The sequence below is a fragment of the Equus asinus genome, chromosome 1 (assembly GCF_041296235.1).
Source record: "Equus asinus isolate D_3611 breed Donkey chromosome 1, EquAss-T2T_v2, whole genome shotgun sequence".
NCBI lineage: Eukaryota > Metazoa > Chordata > Mammalia > Perissodactyla > Equidae > Equus > Equus asinus.
The window spans coordinates 37,184,283-37,203,036 of NC_091790.1; the positions used below are offsets into that span (position 1 = coordinate 37,184,283).

Sequence of the window (18,754 nt, forward strand, 5' to 3'; positions counted from 1 at the left end):
TTGAATGACGAAACTTTATTTGGCACCCGCAGAAGAGACAAGCAACGGTCAGCTCGAGGACGCGGAGATCTTCCGGGGACGAAGGCGGGGACAGCGGCGGGCGACGAGAGGAGCGGAATCAGGAAGCGGCTGGAAGGCGGAAGCAAGCAGCGACCGGGAGGGCCAGCGCCAGGGGCGCGGAAAAGGTCGCGGCGGCGCGGGTCACGTGGTCGGGCGGTCACGTGGCGAGGGCGGCTCGCGCCTCGCCGGGCCCGGAGCTCAGTGCGCCTGCGCAGTGCGGCGCGCTGGGAGGGGCGCCCGGACTGGGCTGGCTGCGGGGAGCGGGAGGGATCTCTGCTGATCTGTCAGTGCTGTCGTGGGGGCCGCGGAAACTTGCGTCCCTGGCGCGTCCCTCTTCTCTTCCGGCGGAGAGGTTAGTGCCCTGCCTTTCCCTAGTGGCTTGTACGGTCCCGCCTTTGCTCTCGTTCGCCTTGATCCTCCGGTGTCACAGGTGTCACCGGCACCGCCATGACCCCCTGCCTCTTGCAGTGATCTTTGGTCGACTTAGCCGGCAGCAGAAAGCACTCAGTCTACAAACACTTCCTGAAGCCCTTTTGGACCCAGTGCACAGCGGTAACTGCAAAGATAAAATAAGGTTGAGCCTAAGGAATTGGAAGGCATGCTCCCAAAGATTAGCGCCGCATCCATAGAATCGGAGCCCAGCTGATCTGGTTTGCTTAGTAGATAATGTGCCCGAGAACTGATTAGTGCCTCGTATTTCATTCAGAAAATATGAGCTGTATTATCAACTGTCTCTGGGCGCTGTGGTCACGGAAGACACAGCATGAACAAAAAATCTCTGTCCTCAAGAAGCCTGCATTCTACAGGGAAGAGAGCGACAAAAATCTCCTATCCGTTCCTCTCCTATTTTTTTCCCTTAGCATTGTCGCTATTTAATATATATTTTGCTGATTTACCACTTTTACTGTCTGTCACCCTCAGTGTGATCTAAGGTTTAAAAGATAAGGATTTTTGTCTATTTTCACCTGTAGGACAAGGTCTGTCACATGGTAGGAACTTAGTTCATATTTGTTTTGTGAATTAATAAATTAAAAGTAAATGTATGCAAGGAATGATAAATGCAACGGAGAAATATAAAGTGGAGGGAGACAGAATGGGTGCTGGTGGTGCATTTTAAACGAAGCAGTTGGGGAAGACTTCACTGGGTAGGAGATATTTGAGCAAAGGTCTGAAGGAGGGGAGGGAATGAGGCTAACAGATACCTGGAAGAGCATAAGGAACAGTAAGTGCACAGATCCAGAGGCCAGAGTGACAGGAACAAAATGAGCAGGGGAAAGAAGTTTAGGAGATGTTAGAGTGGTGATAAAGGGTGGAGAATGGAGAGCCATGCAAGCCATTTGAAAGGCTTTGCCTTTTATTTCAACTGAACTGTGAAGCCATCATCAAATTTTGTGCAGAGGAAAGACGTGATCCAACTTCAGTTTTCAGAGGATCACTTTGGTTGCTGTGTTGATAAGAATCTGCAGGAGGGCCAAGAACAAAAGGAAGAAGACCAGTTAGGAAGCCATTACAATATAATCTCTGGGAAAGATGGCAGCTTGGACCAGGGTGCTAGCAGGTTGGTGGTAAGAACTGGTCTGAGTAAAGTTAGTGGGATTTGCTGACAGACTGGGCATGGAGAATGAAGAGACAAGGCGGACTCTAGGCTTTTCGCTTTAGCAAAGATAAGGATGTAGTTGCTATTTCATGAATGTGGGATACTGTGGGAAGAATAGGATTTGCAGCAAGATTCCAGAAGCTTGGTTTTGAGCCTGTTACATTTTTTTATGCGTATGAGAGTGATTTAGAGATAAATATTTGATCTTGATTAATGTATAGATGTTACATAAAACTGTGAGATCACCAAGAGCTGAGAATACAGAAAAGGCCCAAATACTGAGGCTTGGCTTTTTCCATTCTTGAGGGGATGGGAAACCAGAAAAGAGATGGAAGGTACAACCAATGAAAACAGCCAGTGTGGTATCCTAGAAGCCAAGTGCTTCAAGGAGAGTAGAATGCACAGCTGTATCAGATGTTGCTGATAGGTCAGGTAAAATGACGACTGAGAAGTGACCATTGGACTTAGAAGTGTGGAGGTCATTGGTGGCCTTGACAAGTGGGTTTTGGCAAAGTGGTGGGGATGAAAGCCTGATTGGAATGGGTTCAAAAAAAATCAGAGAAGAGGAGTTGGAGACAGTGAATGAAACACCTCTAAAAGGAAAGGAGCTCAGAGAAAAGGTGCAGTCTATGGAAAGGAGGATGGAGTCAGGGGAGAGTTGTTTCTATAAAGATGGGAGAAATTAAAGCACAGTTGTATGCTAATAGGAATGTGCCAGTAAAGAGAGAAAAATAAATGGCCTGGAAGAGGAGGGGAGAAGGGCTTACTCAGTCCATCTGGAGGCAGGAAGGGATGAGATTCAGTGTGCAGATGGAGGAGCTAGCTCTGGATGGGACCACGAGCAACTCTTCTGTAGCAACAGAAGGGAAGACAAAGTATAAGGGCACAGAAGCAATAGGCGGGTAGATGGATGATAGCAGAGAGCTTGTAGAAGTTCTCTTCTGATTGTTTCTGTTTTGTCAACAAAAGGTAAGCCAGGTAATTACTGAGAGAGAAGAGGAGGAACATTGAAGGTGTGAGGAGAGAGTGGAGAGTAGAATACAATAGGGAAACACGGTTAAGATGGTTAAGATCGTTGAGCAGTGTGAAAGGCCCACCTGAAGCGAGTGGTCGTGATTTTGAAGTGAGACAGTGTGGTTGGTTGGTTGGTTGGGTAGTTGGTTGGCTCTAGCTACTGTCAGCTGCAGGAGTACAGGCACAAATTAGGTGAATTATGCTTAATTCAGGTAGGGGGTATGTCACGTGGGTATGTGGAAGTGAGAGGGGTGCAAGAGATTTGAGGTGTGTGGAAGAGAGAGATTATAATGGTAGTCCAAAGAATATCAACTGGGTGTGGAGGAAGTGAAGTGGGGACTGGGGGGCAGTGAAAAGGTGGTTGGATAATTGCATCACAGGTCCTATTGGGTTGAAGAATTATTTGGAATTGGGTGATAGAAGTGATCTTGAAAGATCAGAGGTGGTGTTTGGAGAGTAGAATGCTTGAAATTGAGAATATGAGGTTGTAGTTATTGGTAATACGGTCTAGAGTACTGCTGTCCAAGAGAAATAAAATCCAAGCACAAACAGAATAACTTTTCTAGAAGCTTTAAAAATAAATGGGTGAAGTTAATTTTTAATTTACTTTAGCCCAGTATATCTAAAAATATTTCAGCAAGCAATCATCATAAAACTTATTGAGATATTTTACTTTTCTTGTTTTAAGTATAAATTACAAAAATTTTTTTAAATTTTATTGAGCCACATTTCAAGTACTCAGTAGCCGCATGTGCCTAATGGCTGTTGTACAGCTTGGAGTGAGTGGCTGAGGAAGGAAGGAAGACCACGATAGGTCAGGGAACTTGGGGGCCAGGAGATGGGAAGAACCATGCCCTCGGCCGATCTGCCTGGGTATAGAAACCATGAAGAATTACAAGGATGATGTGGAGGAGCATGTGAATTCAATGCCAACAGTGTTACACAGAGCTCTTAGGGTAATTAAAAACCTAGTGTACTTTTTATCCTTAGTTTGTAACAAAATTTCACTTTACTGAGATGTGTTTCCGTTTTTAAAAAAGACTAAATATTTTTGTGTGTGTGTTGGACACCTTAAATGCTTCACCTGTGTCTTTCTCTGCAAAGAGAGGAAGCACACCTGTTGTTTGTCCTGTAGCTCTTGCCTTCTTTGTCCTAGGCTTCACGGAGCCTCTGTGGGAAGGCAGTCTTTAGAGTGTGCAGCTGAGAGTTTCCTAGAAGAGGATGGAAGAAGCCCAGTCTGTGTATACAAATTTATGAAATTTTTTATAATTTGTTTTTTCAGAATCCCCTAGTTCAACTGGAAGGGCATAGTACCATTAAAGGTGAACTAAAATAGCTAGTTGGACTAGAAGTAAACACAGAATGCCCACTTTTGAAGGTATTTTGAAAGCAGCAGGTGCTACCTCCTAACTACGGCGGTGACGACTCCTTGTCGTCTTCCTTCTAGAGGGAGTAAGATGGCGCAGTGGTCGCAGTGTTGTGTTTGGAATTGGAAAAGCCGGGGACTTAATTACGTCTCTGAAATGTGCTAACTGTGAGCAGTTGGCCTCTCTAAGCCTCAGTTTCCTTCTCTGTAAAATGCCTCACGGGGTGATTATGAGGTGAGGCAGAGTACTCGGTGGGTGGAAAGTACTCAGTAAGTAACATCTTGGTCTCTCTCAGTTCCTCCTCTACGTCATTACAAAGGATATGTTTCTTGAACATATATTTGACCATGTGAGTCTCAGATTTAAAAGCTCTGGCTTCCCCCTACCCGTAGAAACTCTTTAGGATCAGTTATGATCTGGCCACTGGCTCCTTTTCAGTCCTGGTCTCCTGCAACTGACTCCTCCCTCCCCTGAAGCCGCTCCCTGGGTGTTTCATTTGCTGATCCCTCTGCCCTTCAGAGACCCAGTTCAAATGTCACCTCTGTGCATACGTCCCACTCACCCCTCACCCCCCATGCTCCCTTCTCTGCACCCCACGGCATTTGGTACATAGGTCTGTTTTAGTGTTTATCACATTATTCTGTCTGTTTCCCCTGCAAGACTGTGAATTCTGAGATCCTTGATTCATACCTGTATCTCCGTCATCTAACATGTTATTTTGTGAAAGAATTATTGATTGTCTCCTGTAGACTTGCTTTTAAAGAACAAATAGTTTATACTGTAATAAGGGGGGAACTTACTTACATAGACAGTTTCCTTTGTCTGGAGTGTGTATGTGTGTGTATGTGTGCATGTGTGTATGTCTCACATCCTGTACCCCCATTGCCATGGCCACCCCCAGCCTGAAAAGTGCCTTCCCCGTGGAGAAGCAGCTGAAATCTTTCTGGGAGCCTTTCTGAGTCTTCATGTAGAGTTAGGCAACCTCCCCGTGAGTTTCCTCAGCACCTTGTATGGTAGTTCTTTTTAGGGCGTAGGGCCTATTCCTCTGAGTTAGAAGGAGCCCCTGAAAATGCCTGTCTCCTCGGGGAGACCATTGGCCCCAGGATGGGAGAGAGCCTGTCCTTTCATGGAAGCGTCCCTGGCACTAGCTCATTGCTTATCTCAATGTAAAGGCTCAATAAATTTTGCGTAAAGGAATTTATAAGTACAGATTTTTTAAAATAGTTCATGTGCTTATGAAGTAAATGAAGAGAGCCCATTGCTCTATTTTTCTTTTTTAAGGTCCTTGTCATGTCAAAAGCTTTATAATCCTGTAATCTTCCAGAAAGAAGGCCAAAGGTCAACTAAAGGAAAAGTGATGGAAATACTTATATTTATTTTTTTTAACCTTGTTTTTTTTTTTTTTTGCTAGACTTAGGTTAAGAAGTATCCATTTTGCAATTTCTTTTTTTACAGAAGTAAGCTTGTTACCTAGGAAAATATTATATAAGTTTTAAAACCTTTTTGAAAAAACTTGAGCTTTAAATTCTTCACTTCTTTTTCTTATAGCTTGGGATGTGGTAATGTCAACCAGACTTCTCAGAGCCCTGGCTGGATCTCACTGTATTTTATCAAAAGCACGTCAGTGCCAAAGATTTGTTCCTCGAACGGTAAAATCACTCAAGGAATTTGAGACTGCGTGTGGCACCCTGACAAGAAGTCAGAACTTGGATTTGTTCTTTCCTGGTACAGCAGCTGATGGTTTGAACCAGTCCCAGATCCTGGAAATGAACCAGAAAGCATCAAGTACAAACGTACACTGTCCATTAAATGCTGTGCGTCGCCGGCATGGAAAAGCACACCTTCCAACCAGCAAGTCTTTTGGTACTCACAGGAAAGTGACTCACAAACCAAACCTCTTAGGTTCTAAGTGGTTTATAAAAATATTAGAGAGGCATTACTCATCTGTATCAACGGAAACACTTGTTCCTAAACAAGATTTTCCGCAAATCAAGAGACCACTAAAAGCATCGCGGACCAGGCAGCCCTCCAGGACCAACCTCCCAGTTCTCTCTGTGAACGAGGTAAAAACATGTGGTGGTTGCACCTCTGTTTCGTAATGATCGTTCACTCTTTACACTGTGTGTATTGCACCACAACCGTACTGCCAGTGTAAGAGAACTGGCAAACAGCTCAGCATGTTTTCATCAAGATCTTTGAAGCCTGATAGTAAAACCTTTATAGCCAAAGGGAACTAAAAATCTTAATTAATTAATTTATTTTGGTGAGGAAGATTGGCCCTGAGCTAACATCTGTTGCCAACCTTCCTCTTTTTGCTTGAGGAAGATTGTCGCTGAGCTAACATCTGTGCCAGTCTTCCTCTTATTTTGTATGTGGGATGCCACCACAGCGTGGCTTGACAAGCAGTGTGTAGGTCTGTGCCCAGGATCCAAACCCGTGAACCCTGGGCTGCTGAAGCAGAGCGCATGAACCCAACCACTACACCGCGAGGCCAGCCCCCCCAAATCTTGATTTTAAGAATTAGTAATACATATAAGGACAGAATCTAGGCAATGAAGTATGAATTTATGGTTTATGAAAGGTTTAGTTGTTGGTCTAAGGAAACTTTGAAAGAGGAGACTAGTGTTAAGGGCAGTCCAGGAATGGTGATGTAAAAAACACCCATTTAAGAAGAATCAAACAGTAGAAATTCTTCATTAAATTAAAAAAATTTTTTTAGTAACTATGCAGACGGGTAAGCTCGTGTTAGCCGCTGGTGACTGCCTGGGATGGGGTGGTGAATGATGCGGCGAGGCACGATCAAAAAGCAATGAGAAGGTTTTTGCTTTTTCATCCTGTGAAGATTGAAAGGGGTATTTTTATTCACTAAAAGGTTTACAGGAATTTCTTACGTACAATCGCATTTCTCTTTTAAACGATAAATATTTAAGGTCAGGGTCAAGCCCGTTGTTAACCTTTCTATCTTGCATAATACCTAGAACTGAGCCTTATGCCTAATGCATGTTTGTTAAGTTGGAAAGAATGGAAAAGAGGCAAAGGCATCTTTGATGTCAGTAGTCATCAACATCAAAAACAGGGATGGAAAATATTTAAAACTTGATCAGGCCTGCTGAATCTATTAGAAAACAGGCTAGAATGTCTGTCTTAAAATCTGGATTCTGAGAACTAGGCCCTGAGTGTGTTTAATTGGTTGTGGTTTTTTCTCCTGCCCAGTTGAATTCCTTTGAACAAGTATACAGATTCTCAGGTTATGAAGTTAGGCGTCAATTAATGATTTTTAATTTGGATTCTAGTTTTGTTTAAATTCTTGTATGGTTTCTCTGAACCCCAGGTGGAAAGGATGGGAGAGTTACCCATGTATTGCTCTCACGCCTTCTTCCTAGTTCCTGATGGGGTTTTTTGGTCTTTTTTTCTTTTTTGAGGAAGACTGGCCCTGCGCTAACATCCATGCCCATCTTCCTCTATTTTATATGTGGGACACCTGCCACCAGCGTGGCCTGACAAGCGGTGCCTAGGTCCACACCCGGGATCCCAACCCGCATTTCCTGGGCCACCAAAGCAGAATGTGTGAACTTAACCACTGCACCACTGGGCTGGCCCTGCTCCTGATGTTTCAGTGACATTACTTAATTGTGTGATAACCCAGGAAATCCGGTATTTAAGTGACTGAGATGAAATTAAGTGTAAAAACCTGAATTCATGGCAGATCCAAAAAGGAGAAAGATCACCCCCGTTTTTCCTTTTGTTACGTCTACAGCACAGAGCATAATCAGGTTTCCTGCGAAGAAGCTTGTAAGGTCAGAGATGTCGCTTTTCTTGTGGTTATTGGTTGAAAACTATCAAAGAGGCATTATTTCTTTGGGCTGTCCTTAGACTTGGAAGCAATTTTCCTGAATTCATTTTTTTATTTTTCTTGAGGATCTTTTTTGTGCTTCCAGGAAAGGATTTGAAGTAGATTTTCAAAACTTAATGCCGTTTCAAGTGAGATAATAAAAGCATTACATTTAAGATAGAGCAAAAATTGAGACGAACAGAGAAATAACTGTTACCAAGTACCTGGTAGGAATAGCTAATCTAGTTGAACAGTTCTGAGAAGCCCAACAATTAGAGAAAGGACGGAATCCTCCTGGGTGGTATGTTTCTTGTTTTCTGATGGGGGAAAAAAGAAAAACATGAAAATGTCTTACAAAAAATAATTTTTCTATCACCAAATTGGAGTCATATAGTTCCTGGGTCCTTATATAGGAGATATAATATCATATAATAGACATGACATTAGTTGGAGTTTTGCAAAAACGAAAACAGGATGTTGTCTCTCTGAAAGCACAGGGAAATAATAGAAAATCTTACGTTTCTGAAAGCATTTTTTTTTTAATCTTTTAAGATTTTGTGTGTGTGTGAGGAAGATTGGCCCTGAGCTAACATCTATTGCCAATCCTCCTCTTTCCTTTTCCCTCCCCAAAGCCTCTGTACATAGTTGTATATTCTAGTTGTAGGTCATTCTCGTTCTTCTATGTGGGATGCTGCCACAGCACGGCCTGATGAGCAGTGTGTAGGTCTGCGCCCAGGATTCAAACCGGTGAACCCTGGGCCGCCAAAGCAGAGCACATGAACCTAACGACTTGGCCACGGGGCCAGCCCCTCTGAAAGCATTTCTGTGATCAGAGGTAATATAGTTTTGGAAGTTTATTTGCTGATGATCTTGCTTTTCGTAGGCGAACACAGTCTTGAGGTGTGACAAGGTGCTGTGTCCCTGGGGCTGAAGACTGGCTTCTCTCTGACCCCTCCTTCCCCATGTGGGCGTCACGAGGCTGGCAAATCCTTTGTGGGGGCAGAGCCCTTTCTGCCCCTCTCGACTGTGACGGGAAAGGACTCTACTTTGTACCAGAAAGCAGACGTGCTTTGTGTCGTTCACCCCACGTGCTCCTGTCTCGTCCTCTTAGCCCTGCCACACAGCATGCCCTCGGAGTTGACTGCATGGGGTTACTCACCCACCCTCCATGCTGGAATCCACTCTTTACCTGGTCTCCCTTGCTGAGATCGTAGCCTGCTGAGATAGTCAACCCACACCCCTTGGTTCATCATTTCTCATGGCAACGACTGTGCTTCTGCTGGGTGTGTCCTCTCTTCCAGGAGGAGGACACTGCAGCCCTGAGCATCATGGAGCCTGGAGGGGAGGAGATGCCAGGGTGCCCACAGCGGTTTTCAGGCTCACCCCGCAGTCTGTTGTGAAATTAACTAGTGGGTGGTTAATCGCCGTTTGTATTTTAATAGAACAGAAAATAGCAGAATGCATTCCTCCTGGTAACAGTAGATACCTTCTGTGAAGCTTTGTGTCAGTTATTAGCGTATGTGCACATATGTGTGTGATGTGTGTACTGTGTGTGGGAAGGATTTATCACCACAGGTTGCAGTCAAAAAGCTTAAAAGCTAAAGCATACTAGTAATGTAAAATCTATATGTGTTTTATAGCTTTCGTCTGTAATCTGTACGTAACAGGAAAACATGCACTTTTCCCGCAGTAGTATAGAAGCAACATGGCTGTAATGCACTAATTCTCTTCAGTAATAGAACGTGAGTAAAAATAAACTTTCTTTTTTAAGGTAGTGTTCCATCAGAGTGTGTGATGCTCTAAAACAGGAATCATCTGTAGATTTCTAGCCCCATCTGCTGGAACATGTTTTCTGTGGCCAGAAAAATGAAACACATACTGAAACATGTGGTTTTCTTGGCTTTGGGTGTATTTTTTTAACATTTTAAAATGGAAAGACTTAAATTTAGGTCTGAAATGCAATAACTATTTTAGGTTTGTTTGGCACGTTTATTTAAGAACAAGGTGTTGATCCCCATCCTAAAACCTGAGATTTGCTATCTATATATATATTTAATGGTTAATAAGTAATGATTTATTATAAAAATCCAGAAAAAGACAAGTATGAAAATGAAACCTTATCACAGAGTAACAACACCTTTAGTTAATAGTGATGGGGCCGGCCTCGTGCCCGAGTGGGTACGTTCGCACGCTCTGCTTTGGTGGCCCAGGGTTTCACAGGTTCGGTTCCTGGGCACAGACCTAGCACCGTTCATCAAGCTGTGCTGAGGTGGCGTCCCACATCCCACAACTAGAAGGACCCACAACTAAAAATATACAACTATGGACTGGGGGGGCTCTGGGGAGAAGAAGGGAAAATAAAATGTTTAAAAAAAAAACGCTTTTAATAGTGAAAAAAGTGCAAAAACAGGACACTCCATAGTCCTCTTTCCCTTTACTGGATAGATTTAAATACAGTCTTGAAATTTAAAAGCAAGGGAAATAAAAACCAAAACAAGATGTGTAACAAGTCAAACTGAAAAACTTTGTGAGTCGTTTATTAATAGAAGAAGCCATGACTTAAACAGAGACTCAGATCAGGATGTTTAAGGACACAGAAAGTGGTGTGGCAAGCCATATAAGCTGCGGGACATTGGCCAGAACTTTGAGCCAACTTAGTAGGATACGATGAGAGAAGAAAGGTGACAATCTTCAGAAAATCTGCAAACGTCCTTAGAATGGCTAAGTAAAAACCAATTGTGGGGGCCAGCCAGTGGTGTAGTGGTTAAGTTCATGTGCTCCGCTTCAGCGGCCTGGGGCTCACTGGATCCCAGGCATGGACTTATGCACCACTCATCAAGCCACGCTGTGGCGGTTTCCCACATACAAAATAGAGGAAGATTGGCACAGATGTTAGTTCAGGGCAGTCTTCCTCAGCAAAAAAAGAAAAACAACAAAACAGTGGTGTTTAAAAATTTATTTATAATCTGACTATTTGGATACCAGAATATCTTTTCTCATGGAAGTCATGATTGAATGCTTTGTCTTGTCCCATTTTTGAGAGTGCACAAAAGTATGAGTTTTTAGCCAGATGGGCCTAGTTGATAACATAAATGATGATGAAGCAGACGTGAGACAGTGGGGAGTGGTAGGGACTGTGTGAGCTGCAGAATTGGGCCCCTCCTCAACCCTAGTCCAGATCTTCCACTTGGTCCAGAGATGGTGGAAATCTGGATTTTGTGTGAAATCACAATTTATTGTTGATAGTTCATTCAAATCTTGAAAACCCTATGTGGGTCCAGTCTTGAGTTGGATAATCCTCTCGGCTGCCAGTTTACAATTCTGATTCTAGAGGCAGTCGGCCTTTGCCATTTCTAGTGCAGTTATGGGAAGATCCTCTGCTGGACTGGGTCTTGACCTTCTTATCTCCTCTTTGTACCTCCTGCTCTTCCCACTCTGGCCCAAACTAAGCATGTCAGCTGTAATACTCCCAGAGGTCATTCTGACATGCAGCCTCATGTCCTGCGATTTTGCTTAGCAAGCTTCAGTAAATTTGCTGGGTCTCGCAGAGGGGACCCTGCCTATTATGGCTTTACCTGATGCCTCATCACAGGTTTCCCTTCTTTCGGCAAGCTTGTTCTCATCTCCTGTCAGCTCTTTGTAACTGCGTGAAGCCTTAAAGGAACAGATGGTGCCAGCAGCTCTCCACCTTAAGCACATGACTGATTCCTGTGATCCAATAACTATACTTTGGCCATTTGGACCCGTATGTTTTCGTATATTGATGTGTTCGCACCTTCATATGTGACAGTGGGAATCAGCGTATCAGGTGCCTGCCAAAGGAAGGGACTGCATCCATTCTGCCTCACGCTCAGCAGTTTCAGCTTTGTGTGACTTTTGTTTTCTAACTGAATTAAAATGGTTTTGCTTATGAGCAGATACTGTATTGCTTTTAAGTTTTTCCGTTTGTGTTGTGACCTCAAGTCTTCTGTTTATTGCTCTGCTACTTTTCCAATCACGTGTTAGACTGTGTAACAAACTGAGGAAAAGGCAAAGCAAGGTTAGGCCGTTTGTGGAGAAAGGGCCAGGAGTTAGGAAACAGAAGTGGGAGGAAGGAAGGAGTCAATATACTGCTTTTCTTGAGTTTCATACTAGGAGTGGAACAGACAGGGAAAGAATTTAGGAGGTGAGAGGAGTAAATCCTAGGAATAAACTTTGATTTAGTGATCCATAAATATCTTTGACCAGTGTTGGGCCAAGGTGCCATATGTATCAAAAGACAATAGAGTCACTAAAATTCGGATCAACAGATATTAAAATATAAAATTATGAACATATCAAAATATAAAATTATGAAAACTCAGATGTGCACTACTTGATAAACTTTTTTCTTTTAAAGATTTTATTTTTCCTTTTTCTCACCGAAGCCCCCTGGTACATAATTGTATATTTTTAGTTATGGGTCCTTCTAGTTGTCACATGTGGGACACCACCTCAGCATGGCTTGATGAGCGGTGCCATGTCCGTGCCCAGGATCGAACCAGCGAAACCCTGGGCCGCCGAAGCGGAGCATGCGAACTTAACCACTCGGCCATGGGGCCGGCCCCTTGATAAACTTTTTAACCTCGCAGAAGTTTTTTGTTTTTGTTTTTGTTTTTTTCTTTATATATTTTTTTTATTGAGTTATTGATAGGTTACAGTCTTGTGAAATTTCAATTGTACATTAATGTTTGTCAGTCATGTTGTAGGTGCACCACTTCACCCTTTGTGCCCACCCCCCACCCCACCTTTCCCCGGTATCCACTAAACTGTTCTTGGTCCATAGTTTCAAATTCCTCATATGTAACCTCTCAGAAGTTTTGATGGTTTAAACATATCTGTATGTGCAATAATAATAACTATAACAAATGTTGAACTTGTGTGCCAGTCTTGGTTCCAAGCAGTTGACATTCATCAACGTCTTTAAACTTCACAACAGCCATATAAAGTAGGCATTATTGTTATTCTGATTTTTTTAAGTTATTCAGATTCTGTGCCTGAACTCTTAATGCCTATGCCAATAGTTTTCAAACTTTATTGACCACATCCCATAGTGAGAAACATGTTTTACATTATACATACATAGCAACTCAGTATACGTGCATAGGCATATATAAGTGACACAAAACTTCATAAAATAAAATTTACCCTTACTATAAATAATGCGCTGTAATATTTTCTGTTTTATTCTATTTAATTTTTTTTAGGAAGCTGATTTGGGCCAACTGAATTGATACCAGGACTCACTAATGGCTTGTGACGTACATTTTGACAAAAACATTGCACTATGCCATATTGCTTACCGTATGTATACTGTCCAGACACACACAACACAAGTGTATACGTGTATACACAGATGAGCCTCATGGTGCAGGAGCCAAGGCACTAACCACACTTGGACACATGCTCAAATTTACAGAACTTTTTGTTTAATATTAACCAGAATTGGCCAGCCCCGTGGCTGAGTGGTTAAGTTCACGCTCTGCTTCTGTGGCCCAGGGTTTCGCTGGTTCAGATCCCGACCATGGACCTAGTGCTACTCATCAAGCCATGCTGAGGTGGCGTCCCACGTAGCACAACCAGAAGGACTCACAACTGGAGTATATACAACTATAGACTGAGGGGCTTTGGTGAGAAGAAGAAAAAAAGAAGAAAAAAGATTGGCAACAGATGTTAGCTCAGGTGCCAATCTTTACAAAAAAGATAGTTAACCAGAGTAAAAAATGTGTAATTCCTTTGTAGATTTAAGGAAACCTCTGCCAGTACAAGGCTAGCAACAAATGATCAAATGACATCAAATACAATGTTGCTGTGAAAAAGAGCCACGGGGACTCAAAGTTGGAGGGACTAACTATCCGGGTGCCCATATGACTTGCTATTTTGTTCATTCTGTGCTTGAGAGAGCTAGGGAGTGGCTCCCCTTTCAGGATAGCCCGTCCCACTTTTTTGACTAGCAGGAGAAAGTTCTTTCAAGATTGAGCTGAAATCTGTCTTCCTATACGTGTAACTTCTTTCTCTACATCCTTATCATGTCCTTTGTGTGAACCTTTGAAGCGTTTGAAGGAAACTCTCGAGTGCTGGCTTTGCAAAGTGGAGTTTTGCAAGCTGACAGCCCTCACAGATGCTTCAGCCTCTTGGTAACCCATGTCACGCTCCTCTCGCTGGAACAGGACCTGATGCACTGCACAGCATTTGCAACAGCGGATGAGTATCATCTTGGAAATCTCTCTCAAGACCTGGCCTCCCATGGATATGTTGAAGTGACAAGCTTGCCTAGAGGTACATCTTCTTGAGCCTGGGGCTAAGTATGTGAAAATGTGTTAGAAAATAATTTTCCTACGATACTGTCTTAAATATGCATTTGTTTATGTTTCATTTTCTGTTGAAACAAGGATTGTAGCATAAAAGTGGTATAGAATCTCTGTACAAATGACATACAAAGATAAAAAAAAATTTAGTTTTTTTTAACTTAGTTCCAGATTAGAAGCAATATAATTTATTGAGCTTTATTTATAGGATCACTGTTACTTGGGATGATGAAAGACCATGATACTTCATTTCTCTCACATTAAAAAGTTATTTTAGGGGCCAGCCCAATGGTGTAGTAGTTAAGTTTGCACGCTCTGCTTCAGGGGTCTGTGGTTTGCTGGTTTGGATCCTGGGCACAGACCTACACACTGCTTCTCAAGTCACGCCGTGGCAAGTGTCCCACATGTGAAATAGAGGAAGATGGGCACAGATGTTAGTTCAGGGCTAATCTTCCTCCAAAAAAAAAAAAACTTATTTTGGTATTACTGAAGAACTATGAAATTGATAGAAATGTTGGGAAGACATTTCTTTAAAGAACAATTTAACAGTACAATCCAGTACTTTGAAACTAACAAAATTAGTTGAAAGATAAACACAATGAATATTAAAAATGAGAATCAAAATAAACTTAAGATGGGGGGCCGGCCTGGTGACACATTGGTTAAGTGCACACGTTCCACTTCGGTGTCCCGAGGTGTGGCCCAAGGTTTGCCGGTTCGGACCCCGGGTGCGGACATGGCACTGCTTGGCACGCCATGCTGTGGTAGGCGTCCCACATATAAAGTAGAGGAAGATGGGCATGGATGTTAGCTCAGGGCCAGTCTTCCTTAGCGAAAAGAGGAGGATTGGCAGCAGTTAGCTCAGGGCTAATCTTCCTAAAAATAAAATAAAATAAAGATGGTAGGATAGTATCAGAAAGGATCCTTGAGAAAATACCCTGCTTTACATTAAAAAATAAGTAACTTGGAACCTTTTGATGGAAATTCACAAATTTACTGCGGAGGAGCAAAAATAGCAAGTTAAAAACCTCCCTGCTAGATAGAAAATTCTAGAGTCATTGACCCCGGAAGAAACAGTGGAAATGTCATTGTGCTTTCTCAGCCTTGGTTATCTGAACAATTTGTGCTATTTGATGGCAAAACCAGACATAATTGACTTATGAAAACAGAGCTATGTCCAGGGTGCTAAGATAAAACAGTGCCCAGGGTGTCCTTGGCTGATTCCAAAGGTTGTCAGCAGGGCGATTACATTACAGGTGCATTATGGGCGTGAAGCCTGCTCCTTCCATTCTCACTGCCCTGGGTCTTGTCTATTTCATTCGTGTTGCTCTCGGCTGCATAGGTGAACTTTGCCCTCCATGGGATGTAGGACTTAGGGAAGTTAGAGTTTACTCAGAAAAGGTAGTTTAGGATTTGGTGCCTACCTGAATCCCCCATTTCTGAACCTCCTACCAGGAACTCTGAAGCTTTGAGGATCCTAATTTTGGGTTAAGAAATTATATATAACTTTTTACATGTAAATATTAGTGTTTTTATTCATTGATATATTAACATATGTTTATAATTTATGTTATACAATATATACTTATGATAAATATTAAACTAATACATAAAGAAACTACTTATTTTTTTTTTAAAGGTTTCCTTTTTTTCCTTTTTCTCCCCAAAGCCCCCTGGTATATAGTTGTACATTCTTAGTTGTGGGTCCTTCTAGTTGTGGCATGTGGGACGCCGCCTCAGCATGGCTTGATGAGCAGTGCCATGTCCGTGCCCAGGATTCGAACCAACGAAACACTGGGCCACCTGCAGCGGAGCGCGCAAACTTAACCACTCGGCCACGGGGCCAGCCCCAGCAACTACTTACTGATGAATATTTGTGTATTTATGTATTTAATGATATTTAAAAGGTTAAAATATTTAAATAGTTACAGATGACTCCCGTGGTAGTTCTCATGATTAACTTTGAAATCAGATATGTTTTCAAATGGTCAGTATCTTTGTTTCTGTGTATGTTCTATTCTCCCACAATTTAAAATTCAGCAGAATGAGTAGTTTGAGAGTATTCAAATTATGTTATTAATAAAATAGTATTTAAAGGAAGAGAATATATTAATGGTTCTTCAAATTTTATTTGAAATTAATTTTGTAGAAAGAAGTTTAATTCTTAAACCTTAGTTGTATTAGAACTAAGACTTTGGTAATTATTAACTGGACTAGTTATTACTGAATCAAAATGGGTATGAGTGAGTAGTTTAAAATAACACTAATAATAGTATCACAGGTTGTTCAATATTTTGTGAAAGTAATTTCTTGTGGTCTTTTCATTTTTGTATGTTAACTACTTTCAGAAACTATAGTAAAAGATGGATGTGTTACAGAGCACTTGATGGCGTAGGAAGAAATGACCATAAGTACTTCATTAAAGTTTTGTAGGTCACTCTTAAACCTTGTGTTACCTTGGGACATAGCTTTTTGCTCATTTATTTTAAATCACAGATGCAGCAAATATTTTGGTGATGGGTGTGGAAAATTCTGCCAAAGAAGGTGATCCTGGAACCATATTCTTCTTCAGGTAAGAGAAGAAAGCAACTCCACTGGGAGATGGCCTTGTGCTCAGGTGATGGTGCTCTTTAAAGGGGCTCTTGACAGTCAGTGAGTTCATCATGTGTTTGTGGTTTAAATCACTTTATTATTGATTCTTATTTGATCTAGGAGAGTTGGTCAGTTTTAGGAATCTTTACTAAATCCTCTTAGAAAATAAAGAATTTCTAAAAGCAGTAAATATTCTTCCCCTGGCTTGTCTTTATTAGTAAATCTGGATTTTCATTCACTAAAAATACGTGAAGCCTTCTATTTCCTTTCATCTTCAGTGCCACATAGCAGACTCATGCTACCTGTGCTGTCTTTTCTTTGTTCTCCTTCTGGAGCTCTTTAGCGAAAGTTTTAGTCCATTTTACATTTCCAGAGACTTCAGACCTGGGAACCTGACTCACAGAAAGTTATTCCTTTTATTTAAAGGTTTTTTTAATACCAAATACTCCAGAGTAGCTGAGGGGGAATGCTAATGATAATAGAAGCCATTTAAAATAATTTCATATAGGGGGCTAGCCCCACGGCCCAGTAGTTAAAGTTCTGCGCACTTCGCTTTGGCGGCCTGGTTCTCAGGATGGGATCCCGGGTGCGGACCCACTCCACTCATCAGCCCTGCTGTGGAGGCATCCCACATGTGAAATAGAGGAAGATTCCATGGAATGTTAGCTCAGGGTTAATCTTCCTCAAGCAAAAAAAATAATAATAATAATCTCCTGGTATCCTCATAACACTTGAAGAAGGTCTGTTATTCCCATTTTGCGGCTGTGGAAACTGAGGGTCAGAGGGATTAAGTGAGTTACCCACAGTCGTGGGACTGATAAGTGGCACAACAGAAGCACATGGAACGTCTGTCAGAATCCAAACTTGAAGAAAGATTTTGTGGACTTAGTCATAGTGGTTGATGATAATTGGAAGCCCTGGCTTTGTTCCTGTCGATGGCTCACCTTCGTGTTGGTGTTACTTTGGAGATAATCAAGAGTTCAACGTTTTGTCCAAGTAGAATAGCGTCCCGTTTGACCCAGGTGAGCAATTTGGATTTCTGAGGTCCTCTAGGTCAGCTCTGTATCCAGTAAAAATACAGCAAACCTCATATGTAATGATACGTTTTCTAATAGCCACATTTTTAAAAGTTAAAAGAAAAAGATGAATTTAATTTTGAACACACTAATAATATGATCTATTGCCTGAAATTAATCCTAATAGTATATTTTATATATATTTTAAGTGTATTTTATTTAACCCATTATATATTAATTAAATATTAGTAATTGAATTAAATACTTAATCAGTAATTAATGAGATTTTACATTTTTCTTTTCATACTAAGTCTTTGAAACCTGGGTGTGTGTTTTACGCTTGCATCGCCTCTCACTTTGGGCCAGGCGTATTTCAGATGCTCAGTGCCCACACGTGGCTTCTGAGCGCCATATTAATAGCACAGCACAGCTCTAGACGGAGCACGGTGCCCAAGACCTGTCCTCTGCCCGTAAGTGATTCTCTGAACTAAAACTCTGGCTGTGGCTTTAAATACCTCTCAAATCCGTATCCTGAGACTTATGCTGGCCTAGCGCTACAGCTTACTGCCTGGGCTGCCTGTCTGTCCCCCAACGCCACCACCAGTCTGTTCATCTGTTGTAGGCAGGATAATTTTTCAATAGGTGGTTCTGATCACTACACTCTCTTTTGTAAAATTCTGTGGAATTTGACCAAACTCCTTGTCACAACACAGAGTTCCTTCAGGGGTCGGCTCCCTCCTACCTCTCTAACTGACTGGCCACTACTTGCCAACATCCACAGCCATTCAGACAAGTAGCTGTGTATTCTGAGATGTTTCCCTGCTCCCTCAGGCTTCTCCCTGAGCCCAGGGTCTTCCCTCTGCTGTCGCCTCCTCTCGTTTTTTCATTTGGGTGGCTCTGCTCGTCCTTTAGGAACTGTGTCCCTCTGATGTACGTCGAGTGTCTTCTTC

General features: G+C 42.2%; 1 protein-coding gene across 3 annotated transcripts in view; it reads left to right on the plus strand.

The window, feature by feature from the left end:
- The window catches only part of RMND1 (required for meiotic nuclear division 1 homolog), a 42,026-nt gene that overhangs the window by 408 nt on the left and 22,864 nt on the right, over positions 1-18,754 (plus strand). Inside the window, exons 2-5 of one of the 3 annotated variants that reach the window (XM_014827967.3) lie at positions 33-412; positions 5,587-6,101; positions 14,059-14,167; positions 16,693-16,768. In XM_014827967.3, the coding sequence (XP_014683453.1) occupies positions 5,601-6,101; positions 14,059-14,167; positions 16,693-16,768 (686 nt within the window). In that variant the 5' untranslated portion in view covers positions 33-412; positions 5,587-5,600. Of the gene's footprint in view, positions 1-32; positions 413-5,586; positions 6,102-13,942; positions 14,168-16,692; positions 16,769-18,754 lie in introns of those variants that run through there. The other 2 variants (XM_014827968.3, XM_070490065.1) reach the window with 2 other exon arrangements.